This window comes from Microcebus murinus, chromosome 9 (genome assembly GCF_040939455.1).
Source record: "Microcebus murinus isolate Inina chromosome 9, M.murinus_Inina_mat1.0, whole genome shotgun sequence".
In the NCBI taxonomy this organism is placed as follows: domain Eukaryota; kingdom Metazoa; phylum Chordata; class Mammalia; order Primates; family Cheirogaleidae; genus Microcebus; species Microcebus murinus.
Window position 1 is genome coordinate 4644444 of NC_134112.1, and position 21244 is coordinate 4665687.

The window sequence follows — 21244 nt, forward strand, 5'->3', positions numbered from 1 at the left end:
GGTCAAGAGCATCAGATATTTTTGAGTCTATTGCAGTTCTTATCATAGGACTGCTTGCTGGTTAATTGAAGGAATAAGTGACATAATGACATTTAAGAAAGTCTCTTAAAATCTTAAGAAGAGATTAGGAAATGTAGACTGGAAATTAATGAAAGTAGGCAAACACATAGCACTTGAATAACCACAATTAATTAATGGATTGATGTCAGCCCTAAAAGAAGTCCAGGAACCAGACCCAAGGTGTGATAGCTTTAAACATTATTGTCAACAACTAGGATGGATAGTAGAGGCAGGTTTGTCATGATGCCGGTAGTGGCAAGGCCACGCATCCCATCTCTTACCTAAGAGCACTCTGATAGCTACAAGGCTGGGTGCAGGCTGCTGATGCCCTAGTCACCAGACCACACCCACATCCAGGCCCAGAAAAGTCATACAAGTTAGAACAAGGAACCAAACTGATAAGTAGGGATTAGAAGAAAAAATTGAAAAATTTGATATCCATTTTATTTGAAAGAGTCCTAGTGATTTTATCACAAACTCAGTGTGAGTTAACCACATGACATGGACTCTTATTATTATTGTGGTAAAAAACCCATATAGCATAAAATTTATAATCTTAACCATTTTTAAGTGTAGAATACAGTAGTATTTTGTATATGCACCTTGTTTCACAACAGATCTCTAGAACTTTCTCATGTTGCATAACTGAAACTCTATACCCATTGAAAAATAATTCGTCTTTTCCCCACCCCAAAGCTCCTGGCAGCCACCATGTACTTTCTATTTCTTAGAATTTGACTACTTTAGATAGCTCATGTAAACTGAATCATGCAATATTTGTTTTTGTTTTGTTTTGTTTTGTTTTTGTGACTGGCTTGTTTTATTTAGCATAATCTTTAAAAGTTCACCCAAGTTATAGCATCTTTCAGAAGGAATTCTACTTTAAGGATGAATAATATTCCATTGTATGTATATGCTACATTTTCTTTATTCATTCATTTATCAGTGGACTTTTGTGTTGCTTCCACCTCTTGGCTATTGGGAACGTGGATGTGCCCATATCTCTTCAAAATCCTCAAAATTGCTGTGGGTATGTAGAGTGCTTTGAGATTCCATATGAAATTTAGATTTTTTTCTGTTTCTGAGAAAAAAACTTGCCATTAAGATTTTGATAAGGGGCTACACTGAATCTATAGATTGCTTCAGATACTATGTACATTTTAACATTATTAAATCTTCCAATCGTGAACATGGGATATCTTTTCATTTACTGTACCTTTTTAAATTTCTTTCAGCAATGTTTTATAGTTTTTGGTATGCAAATATTTCGTCTTCTTGGTTAAGTTTATTTGTAAGTATTTTATTATTTTTGATGCTATTGTAAATGAAATTATTTTCTTAATTTCCTTTTTAGATAATTCATTGTTAATATGTAAAAGCGTTACTGATTTCTTGGTATTAATTTTGTACCCTGCAGCTTTGCTGAGTTTATGTATTAGTTCTAACAGTATTATGTATTTGTGTAGAATCTTTAGGATCATATCATATGTAAAAGAAATAGTTTCACTTCTTCCTTTTCAATGTAGATGCCTTATATATTTTTTTCTTGCCTGATTGTTATGGCTAGTACTTCCAGTACTATCTTGAAGAGAAGTGATGAGAGATATCCTTCCCTTGTTGCTGATCTTAGAGGGAAAGGTTTCAGTTTTTCACTATTGAGTATGATGTTAACTATGGGATTTTTTTTATATGTTGTTTTTTTTTTAGTTAATTTTCTTCTATTCCTAGTTTATTGAGTGTTTTTAATCATAAAAGGATGTTTAATTTTGTCTGATTAACAACATTGACAAACCCTTAGCTAGACTAAGAAAAAATGAGAGAACACTCAAATAACAAAAATCAAAAATGAAAGAAGAGACATTACAACTGATGACATATGAACTAAAAGAATCAAAGGCAAATATTATGAACAATTATAAATCAACAAATTGTATAACCTATAAGAAATGGAAAATTTTCCATAAATATGCCTTCTATAAGACTGAATCATAAAGAAAAAAAAATGTGCAAAGACCTGTGTTTGTCAGACATATATTTGACCCTGTTTGTCAGATGCTTTTTCTGCATCAACTGAGATGATCATGTGGTTTTCACCTTTCCCTGTGATATATTGCACAGACTGATTTTTGTACATTGAAGTATCCTTATGTTGCAGGAATAAATCTCAGTTAGTCTTGGTCTATAATCCTTTTATTGTGCTGCTGAATTCTGTTTGCTAGTATGTGGTTGATGATTGTTATGTCAGTGTCCACCAGCGATGTTGGTCTATAATTTTCTTGTAGCATGTTTGTCTTATTTTATTATTAGGGTATTTCTGGCATCATAAAATGAGTTGGGAAGTCTTCCCTCCTCATCAATTTTTGGGAGAGTTTGAGAAGAATTTGTTCTTCTCTAAGTGTTTGGTAGAATTCTTCATTGAAGCCACCTTGTGGGCTTTTCTTTGTTGGGAGGTTTTTGATCACTGATGCAATTTCCTTACAGGTTATATAGGTCTTTTCACATTTTTAATTGTTTTATGATTCATATGTCATCAGTTGTAATGTCTCCTCTTTCATTTTTGATTTTTGTTATTTGAGTCTTCTCTCATTTTTTCTTAGTCTAGCTAAGGGTTTGTCAATTTTGTTAATCTTTTAAAAAACTTTTAGTTTTGTTAATTTTCTATTTTTCTATTTTGTTTATTTTTGCTCTGATATTTCTTTCTACTAAATTTTGGTTTAGTTTGTTCTTCTGTTAGTTTCTTGAGGTGTAAAGTTAGCCTGCTGATAAGATCTTTCTTTGCTTTTAATGTAGGCATTTATGGTTATAAACTATCCTCTTAGAATTGCTTTTGCTATATACCATAAACTTTAGTGTTAGGTTTTCATTTTCATTTGTCTGAGGATATTTTCTAACATCCCTTGTGATTTCTTCTGTGAACCATTGGTTGTTCACGAATGTATTATTTAATTTCCACATATTCGTGACTTTTCTAGTTTTCCTTTTACTATTGATTTCTAGTTTTCATCCTATTTTAGTCAGAAAGATACTTGGTATGATTTCAGTCTTTTTAAATTTGTTAAGACTTCTTTTATGACCTAAAACGTGTTCTATTTTGGAAAACATGGTGTGTAACATATGTATAGACAGAGACAGAGATGGATATGGGTATAGACATCTGTTGGGTCCCATAGTGTTGTTCAAGTCCTCTGGTACTAATTGGTCTTCTCTCTGCTTAATCTATCCACTATTGAAAGTGGGGTATTGAAATATTCTACTTTAATTGTGTTTCTGCCTATTTCTACTTTGAATTTTGTCACTGTTTGCTTCATATTTTTGAATACTCTGCTGGTAGGTGTATATACTAATTAAAACCTTCCTGGTTAAATGACCTTTTATCATATAATATCCTTCTTTGTCTCATGACAGTTTTTGACTTAAAGTCTGTTTTATCTGATATAATTGTGGCCATATCCATTCTCTTTTGGTTACTATTTTCATGAAATATCTTTTTCTGCCCTTTCACTGTCAGTGTGTTCATATCCTGGTATCTAAAGTGAGTCTCTTGCAGATAGTGTATAGTTGCATCTTGTTGTTGTATTTTTAGTCCATTTAAGCCTCTCTCGCTCTTTTGATTAAAGAGTTTAATCCATTTATAATTAAGTAATTGTTAATAAATAAAGACTCTTGCTATTTTGTTATGTTTTCTGTATATCTCATAGTTTGTTCTTTTCTTCTCTTGCTGTCCTACTTTGTTGACTTTCGTAGTTACATACTTTCATTTCTTTCCCACTTTCTTTTATGCATCTTCTCTAGGTATTTTCTTTGTGCTTATCATGGGGCTTACATAAAATATCTTATAACAATCTATTTTAAATTGATAAAAATTTAACTTTGGTAGCATACAAATGCTCTATTCCTTTGCATCTCACCCCCATGCTTTATATTATTGATGTTACAAATTATATTTTTTTATATTTTGTATTCATTAACATAATTTTATGCTTATGATAATTTTTATGCTATAATCCTTTAAATTCTATACCAGAATTAAAAGTTATTTACACACTTTGATTACAGCATCACAGGATTCTGTATTGTCTGTATAGTTACTATACCAGAGATCTTTATATGTTCATTTTCATGTTGCTAACTGGTATCCTTTCATTTCATCTTGTAAGACTCTCTTTACCAGTTCTTATAATACAGGTCTTGTAATGATTAACTTTTTTTGCCTGCATGGTCTTTATTTCCTAGCCATTTAAAAATTATTTATTAATTTATAAACAGGAATTATGCATATTTATGGGGTACAGTATAATGTTTTGATCTATGTATACATTGTGGAAATATTCAGTGAAGCTAATAAACATATCTATCACCTCACCTTCGTATCATTTTTTTGTGGTAAGAATGTTAAAAATCTATTATTTCAGCAATGGAATATACAATACTATGCAATACTATACTAATAGTTTTATCAACTGTGGTCATCATGCTGTGCAATAAAATTTATTCCTTCAGTCTGACTGAAACCTGGCACCCTTTGATCAACATCTCCCCTGTCCCTGTCGTTCCTCCTAGCCCTCAGCTTCTGGTAATCTTCTTTCTAATCCTATGAGATCAACTGTTTTATTTATGTTGGTGCAAAAGTAATTGCGGTTTCAGGATTGTTGAAATTTGCCATTTGATATTGAAAAACATTTTTAAATAAATGTGGTTATGTTATGCATCATTTTAATGTCCATTTCTCGCTTTACGTTTTTTGCTAAGTACTTACTACATGCTTTTTATTTTATATTTATTTTAGACTATGGAAATAATGTTAGACAAAAAGCAAATTCTAGCATTTTTCTTATTCAAGTTCAAAATGGGTTGTAAAGCAGTGGAGACAACTCACAACGTCAACAACACGTTTGGCCCAGGAACTGCTAACAAACGTACAGTACAGTGGTGGTTCAAGAAGGTTTGCAAAGGAGACAAAAGCCTGGAAGATGAAGAGCACAGTGGTCATCGGAAGTTGACAACAACCAATTGACAGCAGTCATCGAAGCTGATCCTCTTACAACTACATGAGAAGGTGCCAAAGAACTCAGTGTGGATCATTCTATAGTTGTTCGGCATTTGAAGCAATCTGGAAAGGTGAAAAAGCTTGATAAGTGGGTATCTCATGGAGTGACTGAAACTCAAAAAAAATTATCATTTTGAAGCTCCATTTGAAGTGTCTTCTTCTCTTATTGTACACAATAACAACGAGCCATTTCTCAATCGGATTGTGACATGAGATGAAAAGTAGATTTAAATGACAACGGGCAACGACCAGCTCAGTGGTTAGACTGAGAAGAAACTCCAAGGCACTTCCCAAAGCCAAATGTGCACCAGGAAAAGGTCATGGCCACTGTTTGGTGGTTTGCTGCCAGTCTGACCCACTACAGCTTTCTGAATCCCAGTGAAACCATCACATCTGAGAAGTGTGCTCAGCAAATCAATGAGATGCACCAAAGACTGCAACGCCTGCAGCTGGTATTGGTCAACAGAAAAGGCCCAATCTCATGTCACACAATCAGTACTTCAAAAGTTGAACAAATTGGGCTATGAAGTTTTTGCCTCCTCTGCTGCATTCACCTGACCTCTCTCACCAACCAAACATCTTGACAGCTTTTTGCAGGGAAAACATTTCCACAACCAGTAGATGCAGAAAATGCTTTCCAAGAGTTAGTGGAATCCTGAAGCATGGATTTTTACACCACAGGAATAAACAAATTTATTTCTCATTGGCAAAAATGTGTTGATTGTAATGGTTCCTATTTTGATTAATAAAGATGTGTTCGAGCCTAGTTATAATGATTTAAAATTCACGGTCTAAAACCGCAATTACTTTTACACCAACTTAATAGATTTCACATATAAGTGAGATGATAAAGCATTTGTCTTTTTGCACCTAACTTATTTCACTTAGCATAATGCCCTCCAGTTCCATCCATGTTGTCACACATGACAGAATTTCCTTTCCTAAAGGCTGTATAGTATTCTGTTGTGTATACATACCACATTTTGTTTACCTATTTATAGTTGATTGACACTTAGGGTAATTCCAGTACTTGGCTATTGTGAATAATGGTGAAATGAACATGGGAGTGCAGATATCTCTTTGACAAAATGATTTCAATTCTTTTGTATAAAACACAGAAGTGGGATGACTAGATCATATGGTAAATTATATATTTAGTTTTTTGAGGAACATCCATGCTATTTTCCAAAATGGCTGTATTCATATCCATTTCCACCAACATTTTCTCCACCCTTTTCTCTAATTTCTCACCAACACTTATTATCCTTCAGCTGTTTGATAGTAGCCATAATAACAAGTGTGAAGTGACATCTCATTGTGGTTTTAATTTCTATTTCCAAGAAAATTAGAGATATTGAGCATTTTTTCATGAATCTTTTGGCCATCTGTATCTTTTATTTTGTGAAATGTCTGTTTATTTGCTTATTTTTTAATCAAGTTATTTATTTTCTTGCTATTGAGCTGTTTGAGTTTCTTATATATTTTTAATATTAGCCCCTTATCAGATACATGGTTTGCCAGTGTTTTCTCCCAATCCATGGACTATCTCTTTACTCCATTATTTTCTTTGCTGTACAAGAGCTATTTAGTTTGATACAATCCTATTTTTATAATTTTTTAAATAAATTTAACTAAGGAGGTGAAAGATCTGTGTATTGAAAACTATAAAACATTGATGAAAGAAATTCAAGAAGGCACAAAATGTTGGAAAGATATTGCATGTCCATGGATTGGAAGAATTCATGTTTTCAGTATATCCATACTACCCAAAGCTACCTACAGAGTCAATGAAATTCTTATCAAATTTCCAATGTCATTTTTTACAGAAATAGAAAAGACAATCCTTAAATTTTTGAGGAACCAGAAAAGACTCAAAATAGCCAAAGCAATCTTAAGCAAAGAGAACAAATCTGAAGGCATCACACTCCATGCTTTCAAAATATAAAGCTATTGTAGTCAAAACAGCATGATACTGTTATAAAAACAGACACATTAACCAATAGAACAGGATAGAAAGCCTAGAAATAAGCTTAGGTATTTATAGTCAATTTATTTTCAACAGTGGTGCCAAGAACCCACAGTGGGGAAACAAGAGTCTCTTCAATAAATGGTGTTGGGAAAGCTGGATAGTCACATGCAGAAGAATGAAATTGGAGGCTTGTCTAATACCATATACAAAAATCTACTCACAATGGATAAACAAATGTAAGACCTGAAAATATAAATCTATTAGAAGAAAACTTAGCAGAAATGCTTCATTACATTGACTTGGGTAGTGATTTCTTACATAAGGTTCTTTTACTTTTGAAGGATAGTTTTGCAGGATATTATAATAGTATTCTTGGTTGACAGGCTTTTTTTTTTTTCTTTTATCAGTTTGAATATATCATCCCATCCACTTCTGACCTGCAAAGTTTCTGCTGAGAAATTTGCCAATAATATTATAAGACTACCTGTACACAACACATCAGTTTTCTCTTGCTGCTTTTAAATTTCTTTCCTTGACTTGACAGTTTGATTATAATGAGTGTTGGTGTGGTTCTCTTTGGGTTCATTCTAGTTGGCTGCAAGCTTCTTGACTTTGCATGTTTATTTTCTTCTTCCAGTTGGGGTGAGTTGTCAGCTATTATTTCTTTTTTTTTTTTTTTTAGACAGAGTCTCGCTTTTGTTGCCTAGGCTAGAGTGAGTGCCATGGCGTCAGCCTAGCTCACAGCAACCTCAATCTCCTGGCTCAAGCAATCCTTCTGCCTCAGCCTCCCAAGTAGCTGGGACTACAGGCATGCGCCACCATGCCCGGCTAATTTTTATTTATATATATATATATATATATATATATATATTAGTTAGCCAATTAATTTCTTTCTATTTATAGTAGAGACGGGGTCTCGCTCTTGCTCAGGCTGGTTTCGAACTCCTGACCTCGAGCAATCCGCCCGCCTCGGCCTCCCAGAGAGCTAGGATTACAGGTGTGAGCCAGCACGCCCGGCTATTATTTCTTAATATCAGTTCTCTGCCCCTTTCTCTCTCTCCCTCTCTTCTACTTCTCAGACTCCCATAATAAATATTTTGATCCCTGTGGCATTGTCTCAAAAATCCCTTATGCTCTGTTCACCTTTTCTCATTATTTTTTACAAATTTCTTGACTCTAATTTTAAGCGATCTGTCATTGACTTTGCTGATCTTTTCTTCTGTTTGACCAAGTCTGCCCGTGAACCCCTCTAGTGAATTTTGCAATTCAGTTATTTTTTTTCTTGAGCTCCAAAATTTCTGTTTGACTTATTTTTATATATTTCTCTTTATTATAATTCTGTTCATGCCTGTTCATGTTTCTCTGGTATTATTTGTCTACCTGTGTATCCTCATGTAGTGTATCATACTTCTTTAAGACAATTATTTTTAATTTTTTTCTGGTCATAGACTTCCATTTCTTTGGATTATTCTCTAGAGATTTATTTTGTTCCTCTAGTTTGGCCATATTTCCCTATTTCTTTGTGTACCCTATCATTTTTTACTATAAGTTATGCATTTGTAAATACAGCCACCTCTCCCTGCCATTACAGACTGGCTTCTTAAAGTGTAAGACCTCAATAGTCAACCACTAGTCAGCCCAACTACAGATTCTTGGGGCTTCCCAAACCTTTTCTGGAGATGCATCTTCTCTGGGTTTGTTGGTATAATTTCCAGTTTGAAAGGTTTGCTGATTCCTTGTTCAGGAGCTTATAATCCCTTGCTCCCTTTTGTGTCTGTCTGTGGTACTGCAGAGTGTTTGGCACTACAGCCTCTGAGCTCTTGGTTGTTCTCCACAATCCCCAGACATCTGAGGTATGTCCAGTCCTCCTGATGGCACTGAGCTGTGCTGGTTGCTTTCTTCTGATTGCACCAAGCTTTGCTGGCCTCTGTGTGTGGCACTGCCAGATCTGTTGTGTTGCCACCAGCCTCCAAGATCATTTTTTCTCTGTGGCCCCAGGGCATTCAAAGTGTGCTGGTTCCCCACCAGTGCTCCCAGTCAGTCAAAACAGAAACCAGTCCCTCAGGCAGCCCCCCTGAAAATCTGGAATGTTAGATGTACATTCATCTTCTCTTTCCTTCCCCTGGGAGAAACCATGCATTAGGCTTTTGTTCTTGATCATGCTGAGCTGTACCAGCTCAGGGAAAGGGCTGTCACCATGGATGTGAAATGACTTTTCTTATCCATTTCAATGGAGTTGTTCTTGGCTTTAAGCTTGCCTGGGGTACTGTAACTTCTTGTTTCTAGCATCCTTGTAAAATCTTTTTTTTTCTTTTTCTTTTTTTTTTATTTCATCATATTATAGGAGTAAAAATGTTGTTAAGGTTACATCTATTGCCCTTGCCTCCCCTCCCCCCTGGAGTCAGAGCTTTTTAGACTACAAATTGTTGTTATGTTAACGTCTTCGTAGGCAAATGAAGTCAGGGCTTCCTATTCTGCTATCTTGCTGATATTACTCCTCCATGACAAGGATTCTTAAAATGCAGATAGCAAATTTAGAATCTGGCATCTTCACTCTGGATTTTACATGCGCTTTACCTGAGGAGTTACAGCAAAAGGATTTATTGATAACTCAAATAGAAAAAATAAATGAAGGAGAAAAAAAAGAAATGTAGAAAAAAGATAAAGCTGTAGAGAGTTTTAAGAAGTTTAATTGGTAAAAGCTAAAGCCAAATAATCTTAATATTTTGCTAAATGCAAACAGAGTTAATTTATTTAATTATGGCTTATCAGTGCAATGGACCACTAGGCAACCATTAAAAAACTACTTGAAATTTTGCTAAGAGGGTAGATTTTAAATGTTCTCACCAAACCCCCCCCCCACCAAAAGAAAAAATATGGAGGGGGAAAAAAAAAAGAAGATGGTCATATGTAAAGTGATGAATATGTTAATTAGCTTGATTGGGGTGATTATTTCACAATGTATTCATATCACATCATCGATTGTACACCACATATAATATATTTTTTATATATGCACACAACATTTACTTATCAATTATTCCTCAATAAAGCTGAAAGAAACATAGGAAAATACATCTAGTAAAAACAAATTTATGTTTCTCCTCTGAAACCTCACTAAAATAAATAAAAGTATTAGTCCACTGAGACAGAGAGAAGAGGAGAAGGAGCAGTGGCAGGTGATGACTGTTGTCAGCAGACACTGTTGGGGCTGGAATGTGTTTTCATTGGGGTAGATACCCAGCAACTCAGAGGCAGCTGAAACCTGACTGCTGGGTGGGAGAGGCCATCGGGCCAGCCCCCACAACGCTCAGGAATTTGGGGTGCACGCTCCTCTGCACACCAGAGTGCAGGAGGAGCTGATGACAGAGGATGGCAGGAACTTCTGCATCTTAAGCAGTGAGAACGCCAGATTGCCCTGTGCACCATAGCCAGGCATCTTCACTCCCAACCCCAGGTGGGTAGAACCAAGGTCTCAGATTCCAGAACGTCAGCCACAACCAAGTCTGTACCAACACAGGGACATGTGAAAATCCACATGTTGCATGAGAGCCTCAGGACTTGCTCCCTAGACCCTGGAAGACTAGCTCCGCCTTCAGGCAGGAGGCTGAGCATCCAGCCCCCTGGTGTGTAAGGTGCGACCCAGGAGGGAGCTCTGCAGACAGGATACCTGGGGAACCCCAGTGAGCTGACCAGATTTCTGCCGAGACACCAGGAGGGATCCCATTAGCATGTGAACAGAACCTATCCACAAAAATACACAGATTATAAACTGTCAGCCAGGGATTGCTGGAAACTTGAGGGAAAGTCCCAATTGCTATACAGAGGCCAAGACAGAGAGAGAGAGAAGGATCTTAGAGGAAAATACAATGCATAAAGCTGAAGAAAGTGAATGTGAAAACATTTTTTAAAGATTTAAATATTAATAATAACTTCAATGATGAAAGAAAAGAAATAGGAAATAAGACCACAAGCTATTTAAAAAATGTATAAAAGGGCTCTTGGAAATTAAAAGAACAGTAACAGAAATTTTAAAATTCATAGGAGTTTTACAGTGAAGTAAAGAAAATTTCCCAGAAAGAGGGAACAAAATTAGGCAAATATTCAAGAAAAATTAGACAATTGGTTTAGAATGCCCAAATACAACTAATTGAAATCCCAGAGAAAGAAAACAAGAGAAAACAGAAGAAAGAAAAAGCTGAAAAGACGAACGAACACTAGAAAATTCTGTAGAATTAAAGCACATATAGATTGTAGGGGTCAGTGAATGCCCCAGACAGTGGATGAAAAGGGACCAGGGCTTGCCATCATGACATTTCAGGGCTCCAAGGAGTAAGAGAGAAGCCTCCGAGCCTGCAGAGGGCAAGCAGATCCGACGGAGAAGATTAGCATGCTGTGGTGGTGGGTGTCCCGCTGCACACTTGTCCCACTTTGAGAGACAACTGTCTCCATGCTAGGTTTCCATATGCAACCATACTGACTGTTCAGTGTAATAGAAAAAAAAATGCTTAGAGTTTCAAGGTCTCAAAAATCTTCCTCGTACACATCTTGTCTCAGAAAGCTGCTGGAGACTGTCTACCACTGTAATGAAGGGTGAATTTTTAAAAATGCAGAGGATCCAGGAAACAAGGGAGCAGAACTGAGGAGAGGAAAAGGGAATTTCTAGGAAAGTCAATGAAGAAAAAAGTTAGAAATCAAATCAGTTATCAAGTTCAGGGAAAACACAAAAGTAAAATAAAGAGAAAGTGTGATTATCATACACATTGCACATCTCAGAAGGAGGAAATTCCTGCTGAAGAAAACTTCTGTTTTTCATAATTATATCTATTATAATAACTAGACATGTATAACTAAATGGCAGATATTAATTTAACTAATCTTGTGCTATAATTTTTGAGAAAATTGTGTCTGTGTCTATCTCAAAGAACTAAATCCTCATCTTCTGGAGCAGAAAGCCAATATCTAACACAGAAAACTCAAGAAATAATAAACTTATTATTTAGAAAAATGGAGTAGATGCCAAAAGAAAAAAGTTCAAAGTGGTTATTGCTGGGGTGGGTGGTGACAGGGATTTACTGGTTTTGATGATAAGCTTTGTAGGAGCATTTGACTTTAAGTTATGTCTATATTTTACATCAAATACATTATAGAATTTTAAAGGTATAAGAAGTGGTTATACTATACTGGAGTAGAAGGAAAATATCACTTTTATAAGAAAAAATAAAGACTGAAAAAATACAATATATGCCAACCATTAGTAGTTTACTCTGAGCGTTAATAAAATGATTATTTTCTTCCTTTTACTTGTATATTTTAAACTTTTTTTTTGCAATACATGCATATTACTGATAATTTTTTTTGAGACAGAGTCTTACTCTGTTGACCTGAGTATGAGTGCCATGGTAATTACTGATAAAAATTTTAAAAAGACTATAACCCCCCCATATACATGTATGTATATACCATGTCCAGCACAAAAAAGGAAGTTGTCGTCCTTGGGTGGTGGAGCCCTATGTTCAGATACACGTGATGCAGGTGTGAGTTAATAGACTAACGAGCACCAAGGCCAGGAGTGAGGAGGCGGCTGGTGGTGCTGGTAGGCGACCCCCATGGCGGGCCCTCGAGAGATCAGTGAGTCTTTGGACCGGGGTGAGAGACTGTGCTGTGAGCTCCCGAAAGGCAGGAACAGCACGGCCGTCGTTTCTATCCTTTGCACATCCTCTGTGCTGCTCGCAGATAATTCAGAGCTCTTGAAATGAATTTTAATCAACGAGAGTGAACAAATAAAAACTTTGGCTATAATGACGAAAAGAGGAGAATTGTGCAGTTATTTGGAGATGAACAATGGGAATCAGCAAATTCAATTTTACAACCAAAACAGATTTCATCTTCAGCACTTAGAACTGCCCAGTGTTGACAAAGTGTGAACTTTAGAAGCCATGGATTTTTCGCCATTAAAGTCTTTGAGCAGGAGCTGGATTTCTGCTCTGGGTAGGAGACTGGTGTGTCGAGTGCTGCTCCCCGTCCCGTACACTGAGGACCGTGGTTGCGGTTCTGGATTCAGGTGGTCAGCCTGCAGGGATTAGCAATCCTCAGTCCTCTCTGCTCCGGACCGGGAGTGCCGGAGGAAGGGGAGGAGGCTGAGGTCTGAGCTGCCCCCATCCATCTTCTGTGGCATGATCACAAATCACGGCAGCCCGTGCTGTTCCAGAGGAATGCTTATCTTGCATTTAATTAAGGGCAAGGGCTCTTGTCCTCATTTGTGGCACAGGGAAGTTCAGCAGCTCTCTAGACTTGCCTGGAGTCCTTAGGGAGTCTGAGCTCCCCTGCCCATGGGGCCTCATGTGCGAGCCACTCCGGGGAATACCCCGGCCCTCACATCGCTGCCTGCCGTGGAGGACCTGGGGAGGGAGTGGCCGCCCTGTGACAGCACCGCCTCCCACCAAGCTCGCCGTCCACGTGCATGTCACCCAGCACAGCCCTAATGCTGCCTGTCTTTCCTTTGCGCCTCATAGGTATCTCTGGGGTCACAGGTCGATTTACAGAAGAAGAAGCGGCGGGCGCCAGCTCCCCCTCCGCCACAGCCACCTCCGCCGAGTCCCCTGGTCCCCACCCGCACGCAGGACAAGGAGGAGAACAGGAAGAGCACAGTGGGTGAGTGAGGCCTGGCAGCGCTGGGATGCTTGCTTGGCCTGGAATGCCAGCCCTGCTGTTAACTCCTGCAGCGGCCTTGTCTGTAGTGGCATTAACCCGGAAACCATTAATGCCAAAGAAAGAGTCTTTGAGATGAACAGCTGTGAGTCGCTGCCTATCTTACTGGCAATATCTGGTGGAAATCATGTTAGCATTGAGAAGGCGGGATGGTGGGGGAATGGCTGAAGCTGGGGAGAGTGAGTGTGAGTATCACCAAGTGAGTGTGAGCACGTGAGTGTGTGGCACACATCTCTGATGGCAAAAAGAGTTGTTCTCAGGACGCCATCAGGGGAAGCTGCCTTGAAGGACACCTGGCGCTGGACGGGCAGCGTAGGCCCCATGCTGCAACGTATGATGAGCTGACATCAGTTCAGTTTTGACCATCCTGTTTGCAATTGCTCTCCCCTTATATACCTGGCATATATGTAGCAAAGACTCTGATATTATTTGAGAAAAAGAGAACCCAGAGGAAAGAGGATGGAATCATAATGTCTCTGAACAGAAAGAGTTCTGTCAGCTTGTCAGACCCACCCCTGTGCCATAGGCGAGGTGGACAGAGGCTAAATGGCAGAGGGCCCATGACCTGGGGGTAGTTAGGGCTATTTTAAAGTCATTCAGTATCTGTTACTTCACTTGAGTAGGAAGAGAAATGGCTCCCGCAGAGAAGGCTTTGGAGAATGGCCGTCTGGGATTCACACCTCCTAAGCCTGACACCCCCGAACACCGTGCCTCAGGTTGTCACCCTTCTAACACCCCCAGACAGCCATGCACAGTGCTCTTTAATCCACTCAGTGCCCCCACATTTTGCCTTTGACCTAATGCCCGTAGCCCCAGGAGGGAGAGTGCTCTCGAAGATAAGTGGTTGCACTGTCAGGATCTGAACTGTAGCAAGAACCATTCGGCTGTTGGTCAGCACTCCCCCAGTCGACACTTCACTTTAACGCTGCAGCAGTTCGCAGCCTGTGATCAGTTATCCGAAGGAGCCATAACCTGCATTGCTGCCAGTTCATCCTCTTCTCCAAAGGAAAATACTCTCAGATTTAAAGGAAACATCCCCAGTGGATCATTAAAATAAACCCAGTTTTCTCCTATTTTGTGAGGAGATCCCCCATTCTCCCTTCCAAGCTCTATCCCCACACTTTGTAAAGGGGCAGAAACCCTTGGTTGACATTCTAAGTACCAACTTCGGTGGCCGTGTAGATAAGGTTCAGCAGTGACACCCTTCAGGCCAGACAGCCCATTTCAGCTCAGGGCGGGACCCCTGATTCAGCCCTGGAGGACTGTCCTCATGTCTGAGGCGCTCGGGGAGCCTGGCCACCCACGTGGGGTCAGCTGGTGCCCATAGACCACAGTGGAAATGGGCGTGGATGTTTTAAAACTGAAAACCATAGGAACAGTTCCCTCACCAGGAAACATTATAAGAGTATGAATAATAATCATTCACTACAAATCTTTCTCTCTTGTCCATAGATAAGTGTTTGTGAGCCTTGAGAAGTCCAGGAGCTCCCTTCCTTCTGATTTGAATGTTTTGGGGGGCAGGGGATGGTGGAGAGGCCTTAGTGGCAATTTCTTGTCAGACTGCCCTCTGTCAGGAATCCCCATGAGTTAAAAATATGCCAATAGCACTACAATAGAACTTTTAACTGAAGTTTAGCCTTTAGATTGGAAAAGAACAAAAGTAGACCCCACCCACAAACAAAATATTGAGTGACTTTTCTATTTAGACATTAAATATAGAAAGAAAAATTTATTTTATAACTTGCACTAAAATAGTATCGTAGCTAGTTAGATTTGGGTCTTGACCTACATTTCTTGGAGTGGGGATTTGTCCTTGCCACGTGCCTGCTCCCCGGGGCTCCCCTGGGGGCGCCAGCTCCAGGGCCTGACAGCACAGCCCAGGCTGGTCCTGGCTTATTTGCCCTTTGCAGGGGGAAATGATGTTGTGATACAGGGAAATAGTGCTTTTCCACATCTAGAGAGCTATCGGCAAGAGAAGCAAAGAGTGGATATATGTCTTGATGAAGAAATGGTATCTCTTAATAGTTTTGTTAACAGTCTGGTAAAGGGCACGAAGCATGGAATCTATTAATTAGTAGAAGATTCTAAACCGTAAAGCTTGAAGAAAATGGTTTTAAAAGTAATAATAGTAACCATGAGTCATGACAGTAGTGATTCATGTCATTTATTACATTGTCATTGACTTTCAAAAACTTTATGAGCATAAGAAAGCCATTTTCAGACAAGATCAGGCGCGTTCAGGGAGGATGGCGTGCACAGAATCCGCTCCCGCACACGCGTGTAAGCACGTCCCGGGTGCGGCCAGACACGGGCTCTCTGCCTGCCGGACAGAGGGACTGCAGCCCCTCCTCACTCTCCCTGCGGCTCAGGACGCTCTGTGAAGAAAACTTTGACAACTACTACTCTAAACAGCCAAAGAGGCTGAACGTGAAAATGGGCTGAAAGGAGATAAGCTCAGTCAGCCGTCAGTCTGTCCGCAACAGGTGAGTGCGTACAGGAGGCAGCGAGAGGAAGCTAAAAACAATCCGTGAGGCTGAGAACGACCAGCATGAATACAAAGAGCTCCTTTAACTTGGCAAGGCTGTTCAGGGGCTCTTAAGAATAGCTGTCAAGCCGACACTGTGTGCAGTTGTGCCTGCCCGAAGCAGGCGTGTGCAGGTTGGCGGCGGGACAAGCGGGGCGGGGTGCAGGCGAGGCCGGGGTGCAGGCGAGGCCGGGGTGCAGGCGAGGCCGGGGTGCAGGCGGGGCCGGGGTGCAGGCGGGCTGGGGTGCAGGCGAGGCTGGGGTGCAGGTGAGGCTGGGGTGCAGGCGGGGCTGGGCGCGCCGTGGGCTCCGGGGATGGGCTGTGCGTGCGTGTGGCCGGCGTGGTCCCAGTGAGGCTGGGCGCGCCCGGGACAGGCCGCGCGGCCCTGCGCGAGGCAGGAGCCTGCGGCCCCGTCTGAAGTAACCCTGTTGATCCCGTGTAGGTGGTGGACGGCAGGTGCCGCAGAAGCCCCCGCGAGGCGCCGCCCGCGGCCCGCCCCAGCTGGTGCTGCCCCCGCCCCCGCCCTACCCTCCGCCCGACGCAGACCCAGGCCAGGCGGAGCCTCTCGGCTCTCCCGGGGAAGGCGCTGCTTCCAGGGCCTCAGACCCGAGACCCAGACGTACGTGCCTCTCGCTCGTTCGCGTCCGTGCTGCCCGTTCATCTCCCGTCCGCTGGTGTGGGCTGGGTTTCCGGACCCTCGCTCTTGCCTCTGTGTCTGTGCCTGTCCTTCTCAGCTGTCCTCCTCATGCTGGGTGCAGTGCGTCCGCTCCGCAGGCGCGCTCGGTGCTGGCCAGCTAACCAGCTCACCTGCGCCCCACTCCAGCGGAAGCCGTGCCTGTGGGTGGAGACAGCCAGCGAGGGGCTGGTGCTCCTCGGGTTGGAGCTCACCGCCAGCGTCTGCGGGGAGCAGCTGAGGGCATGAGGGCAGAGGAAGGCCCAGCCACGGCAGAGAGAGGAGGCAGGAGGCGCGAGGGGCAGTAGAGCCACAGGCGGGAAGAAAGCAAGTCCGGTGTTCTGCCTGTGGCTTCGGCCGCCGCGCGGACGCTGCGGGTCAGGCGAGCTGTGAACGCACGAGAGGGTTGTGCCCGAAGGCTTGGAACGCTTCCCTTGTACGTGAGCCTCTGGCCTGCAGCCAGCGGCCCGCGTTGGTACTGCCGCCCTGCCGAAGGGCCAGCTGGAGCACGGGAGGGACAGAGCGGAACCAAAGCCCCGTTTTGCTTCTGTTTCTCGGCTCACGCGGTCTGAGGTGGGGCTTTCCTGCTGTTCCCCGGGATTTCTTTGGACTGTAGCAAGCACCATACATAACGTTCCCTCCTCTCCACGGGTAATAGTTTCATATATTGAACTGTGTATTCAGATGGCATCATGTGTGTGCCAGGCCTGCGCTGAAGCCCCTGGGGACGTCTGTGCTGCGCGGTGACACCTCCTGATAAAGCGACCCCACCTGGCTGTGTGTGCTTAGCAGCGGAACCCCAGTCTGCACCCAGCCAGCGCGCGTGCCCACTGAGTGTGCACAGCCTGCTGTTAGCGCGTGCAGACTTTCTGCTACTGGACACTTTCTCTTTTTCTGTCTTCTTTGGGATGACGACGAGCTGCCTGCCAGCTTCTGGGTAAAGTCAGTTAATTGCTGGGTGACTTACTGACTTTCTCTAGGCAAGATAATCCCAGTTCATTTTATCTGTCTTCACAAATACTTCTTTTCCACCCTTAAAATACATTTGATCGTCTTGACATTAGACATGCCTCTGAATGCAAATGAATTTTATGGGGTATTCAGAAATCAAGGGTGAGACTTACTGGTCAGAAAGGTGATGGCTGTGGCGTGGATGGTTCTGGAGCATGTCATCGCTGGAGGGAGTGGAATTTAAGCCCCACACACCAAGGCATTAGCTTCAGTGACCACTCCCGTGGCTGTTGTCGTTGCCCACAGAACCTGCTCCCCAGGGGAGAGGTGAGGGAGGAGTTGCCGGATGGAAAGAGTGAAGCCGTGCACGGCAGTCGGCAATCAGGGGCAACTGCCGCAGGACCAGTGGCTTGTGGCAGGCTGCACGCGGTGGAAGAGCCAGGCGAAAGGCCCGTGCACTTCCCCACACCTGACTTCATGCAGAGTCTGGGCCCTTGCTTCTCCTGGCCCTCTTGTGTTTGGGGCTCTCACTGTTTGGGGGGGGCACTCACCAAGGCCTGTGGCAGGTGGAGAAGTCGTGCCTCCTCCTGTCTCTGCGTAGGTGGGAAGGCATGTCCCATGCTGCTACAGGCTCCCCACAAGTCTGAGCAGAGAGTGGACGAAGCCACAGGCAGAAGACCAGACTTGCTTTCTTCTTGCCTGTGGCTCTATTGCCCCTTGTGCCTCCTGCCTCCTCTCTCTGCCATCGCCTGGGACCTCCTCTGTCCTCAGCTGCATCCTTCACCTTTCCACTCCTCCGTCCCTCTCACACCTGCAGAGATGCCAGCAATGGAGTGAAGCAGGATGGGGGCAGAGGGGACCCTGGGAAGTGTCAAATGGCCTGATTTCAGCCTCCCTTTCTCAGAAGCGGCGGGGCGCCCTGCTGCCCCTCTGCTTCCTGCCGCGCTCTCCTGCTGCTCTGCCGCACGCCATGCGTCCAGCTCAGAGCTTTTTGTTGCCTAGTTAGCAGAACTGGCCTACCTGTTGTTTGTGGCTGGACAAACCAGGATGGCTCGCCCAGGTGTGCAGAAGAATGCAACTTGCCTTCGGACTTAGAAATATTAAGGAAAATGAATCCTTTGCTTTCATTCATTTTATGTTTTTACATATTGTTGAAATCCCGGTGCTCCTTTCACCTTCCTCCAGGGAGACGTAGGTTGTTGGCGTACCAGTGTTGGGTGGGAGTGTGTGTCCCCGTGGAATAAGCTGCTGCCCTGCGTTCCCAGTCACACTTCCGGCTATTTTTAGCTGTGTGGAAGTTCAGGAGACACGTTTTTATGCCCCCTATAGCTCTTGCATATCTCCTCCTGCGTTCAGTTTTAAAACTGTGTTCCTTGTACAGGAAATGCTGTGTTTATGGTGGGAACTTACCCTGAGTACCTACAGGGCCAGGGGAGCTCCAGGCATCTCGGTCTCCTGTGGCCCACACCACGGCGCTGTGGGGCAGGCACCGTCACGGTCACCGTGGGGAAGCAGAGCCAGAGGCCTTCCCACCAGGCGGTGCAGCCGCGTTTCTGAGGATGGGATCTTGGCTCCATTTGTCACCCCGCAGTTTCTCCAGCCACACAGACGCCTCCCGGGGCACCTCCGGCCTTCACACATCACTGTGATCCATGCAGCAGGCGCTGTGCTCCACTTAGGCTGCTAAAAAGGAGAAAATACACTTTCTTGAAAACCAGCAAGCACAGCTAACTCTCAGAAGATAACATTTGAAAAACTAATAGATAACAAATTTGCACGTAAATGTGAGAGGTGATGGGAAGGCATAAATCCATCCTCTGCAACTCTAGCCTTGACTTTGATCTCTCCCACTCTGGGCTTCTGCCCCGAATTCCCTTGTCTCCCCCAGCCTCTGTAGGACCCTGACCAGTCCCAATCCTGTCGGCTTCACTGGTGTTCCCCTTTGTGGCTGCCAGCCTGAGGACTGAGCCCAAGGATAAGCCCTCATTCCCATCTTAACGCTGAAACTGTCATTAGTGCTCAGTCATGGTCATGAAGACCACATTTACCTGGAACAAAGGCAAAATGGAGAAGATTGTGTGTTCATGTGTTCAGTGCCATGTATGTCTGGGACTCGTGAACACTTTTTGAACAAATGTACAGTAGTCAGGAGTTCCCAAGAGTAGAGTTACCATCCACTCGCGGGGCCCCCTGTACCCAGCCAGGTCCCCAGCTCACCCTCTGTGGGCGCAGCCTGGGTGCAGTTGACAGGAGCTCTCTACGTGCTCACGCCATAGCTGAACAGGGAGCTCCCTGTGCACACGCTGCAGCTGGCTCAGGAGCCCGTCCTGGCAAGCCCAACACCCTCCCTGCGTTGTGACTCTCCCGCTGCACTCTAGGCATTCATCCTTTCCTTTACTCACTACACTACCTCACACCTGCCTGTTACGTACCTTCCTCCACTAGTTTAAGCTATTCAGAGGCTTTAACGTATTAATATTCATATTAATATCCACCCTTTAAATTGGGGCCTGACACATCAAATGTATTCAATAAAGAAATATACCACGGAGTCTCTTGGTTGAATCCTTGGGGTTTTCTAGATATAATATCATATCATCAGCAAAGAGTGAGAGTTTGATCTCTTCTGCCCCCATTTAGACTCCCTTAATTCTGCTCTCTTATCTGATTGCTGTAGCCAGGACTTCCAGCACTATGTTGAATAGAAGTGGAGATAGTGGGCAACCTTGCCTTGCTCCAGTTCTAAGTGGGAATGCTTTCAATTTTCCCCCATTCAGTATAATGTTGGCTGTGGGTTTGTCATACATGGCTTGTATCATTTTTAGGTAAGCCCCGTCTATGCCTATTTTGTTGAGCGTTCTTATCATGAAAGGGTGTTGAATTTTGTCAAATGCTTTTTATGTTTCTATAGAAAGGATCATATGGTCTTTGTTTTTGCTTCTGTTTCTATGGTGAATTACATTTATAGATTTGCATATGTTGAACCATCCTTACATCTCTGGGATGAAACCTACTTGGTCGTGATGGATTACTTTCTTGATAAGCACCTGGATTCAGTCAGCTAGTATTTTGTTGAGAATTTTTGCATCTGTATTCATAAGGGATATTGGTCTGTAGTTTTGTTGTTGTTGTTGTTGTGAATCCTTTCCTGGTTTTGGTATCAGGGTTATGTTGGCTTCAGAATATGTCTTGCTGTGAATTGTAAGTATCAAATATAGTGGACTACGCTATTCCATTAAGCTTCATCAAACTGAGATATTTTCTAGGCTAAAGATTGTCTAGTAACCAGCGCTTTAAGTCTGTCTGTAG

The 21244-nt window shown here is 42.5% G+C and overlaps 1 protein-coding gene across 3 annotated transcripts in view; it reads left to right on the top strand.

The window, feature by feature from the left end:
- Positions 1-21244, top strand: part of COBL (cordon-bleu WH2 repeat protein) — a 282212-nt gene that overhangs the window by 189022 nt on the left and 71946 nt on the right. For 2 of the 3 annotated variants that reach the window (XM_076006242.1, XM_076006243.1), the window contains one exon: positions 13592-13730. In XM_076006242.1, the coding sequence (XP_075862357.1) occupies positions 13592-13730 (139 nt within the window). Of the gene's footprint in view, positions 1-13591; positions 13731-16753; positions 16931-21244 lie in introns of all 3 variants that reach the window. The other variant, XM_076006244.1, reaches the window with a different exon arrangement.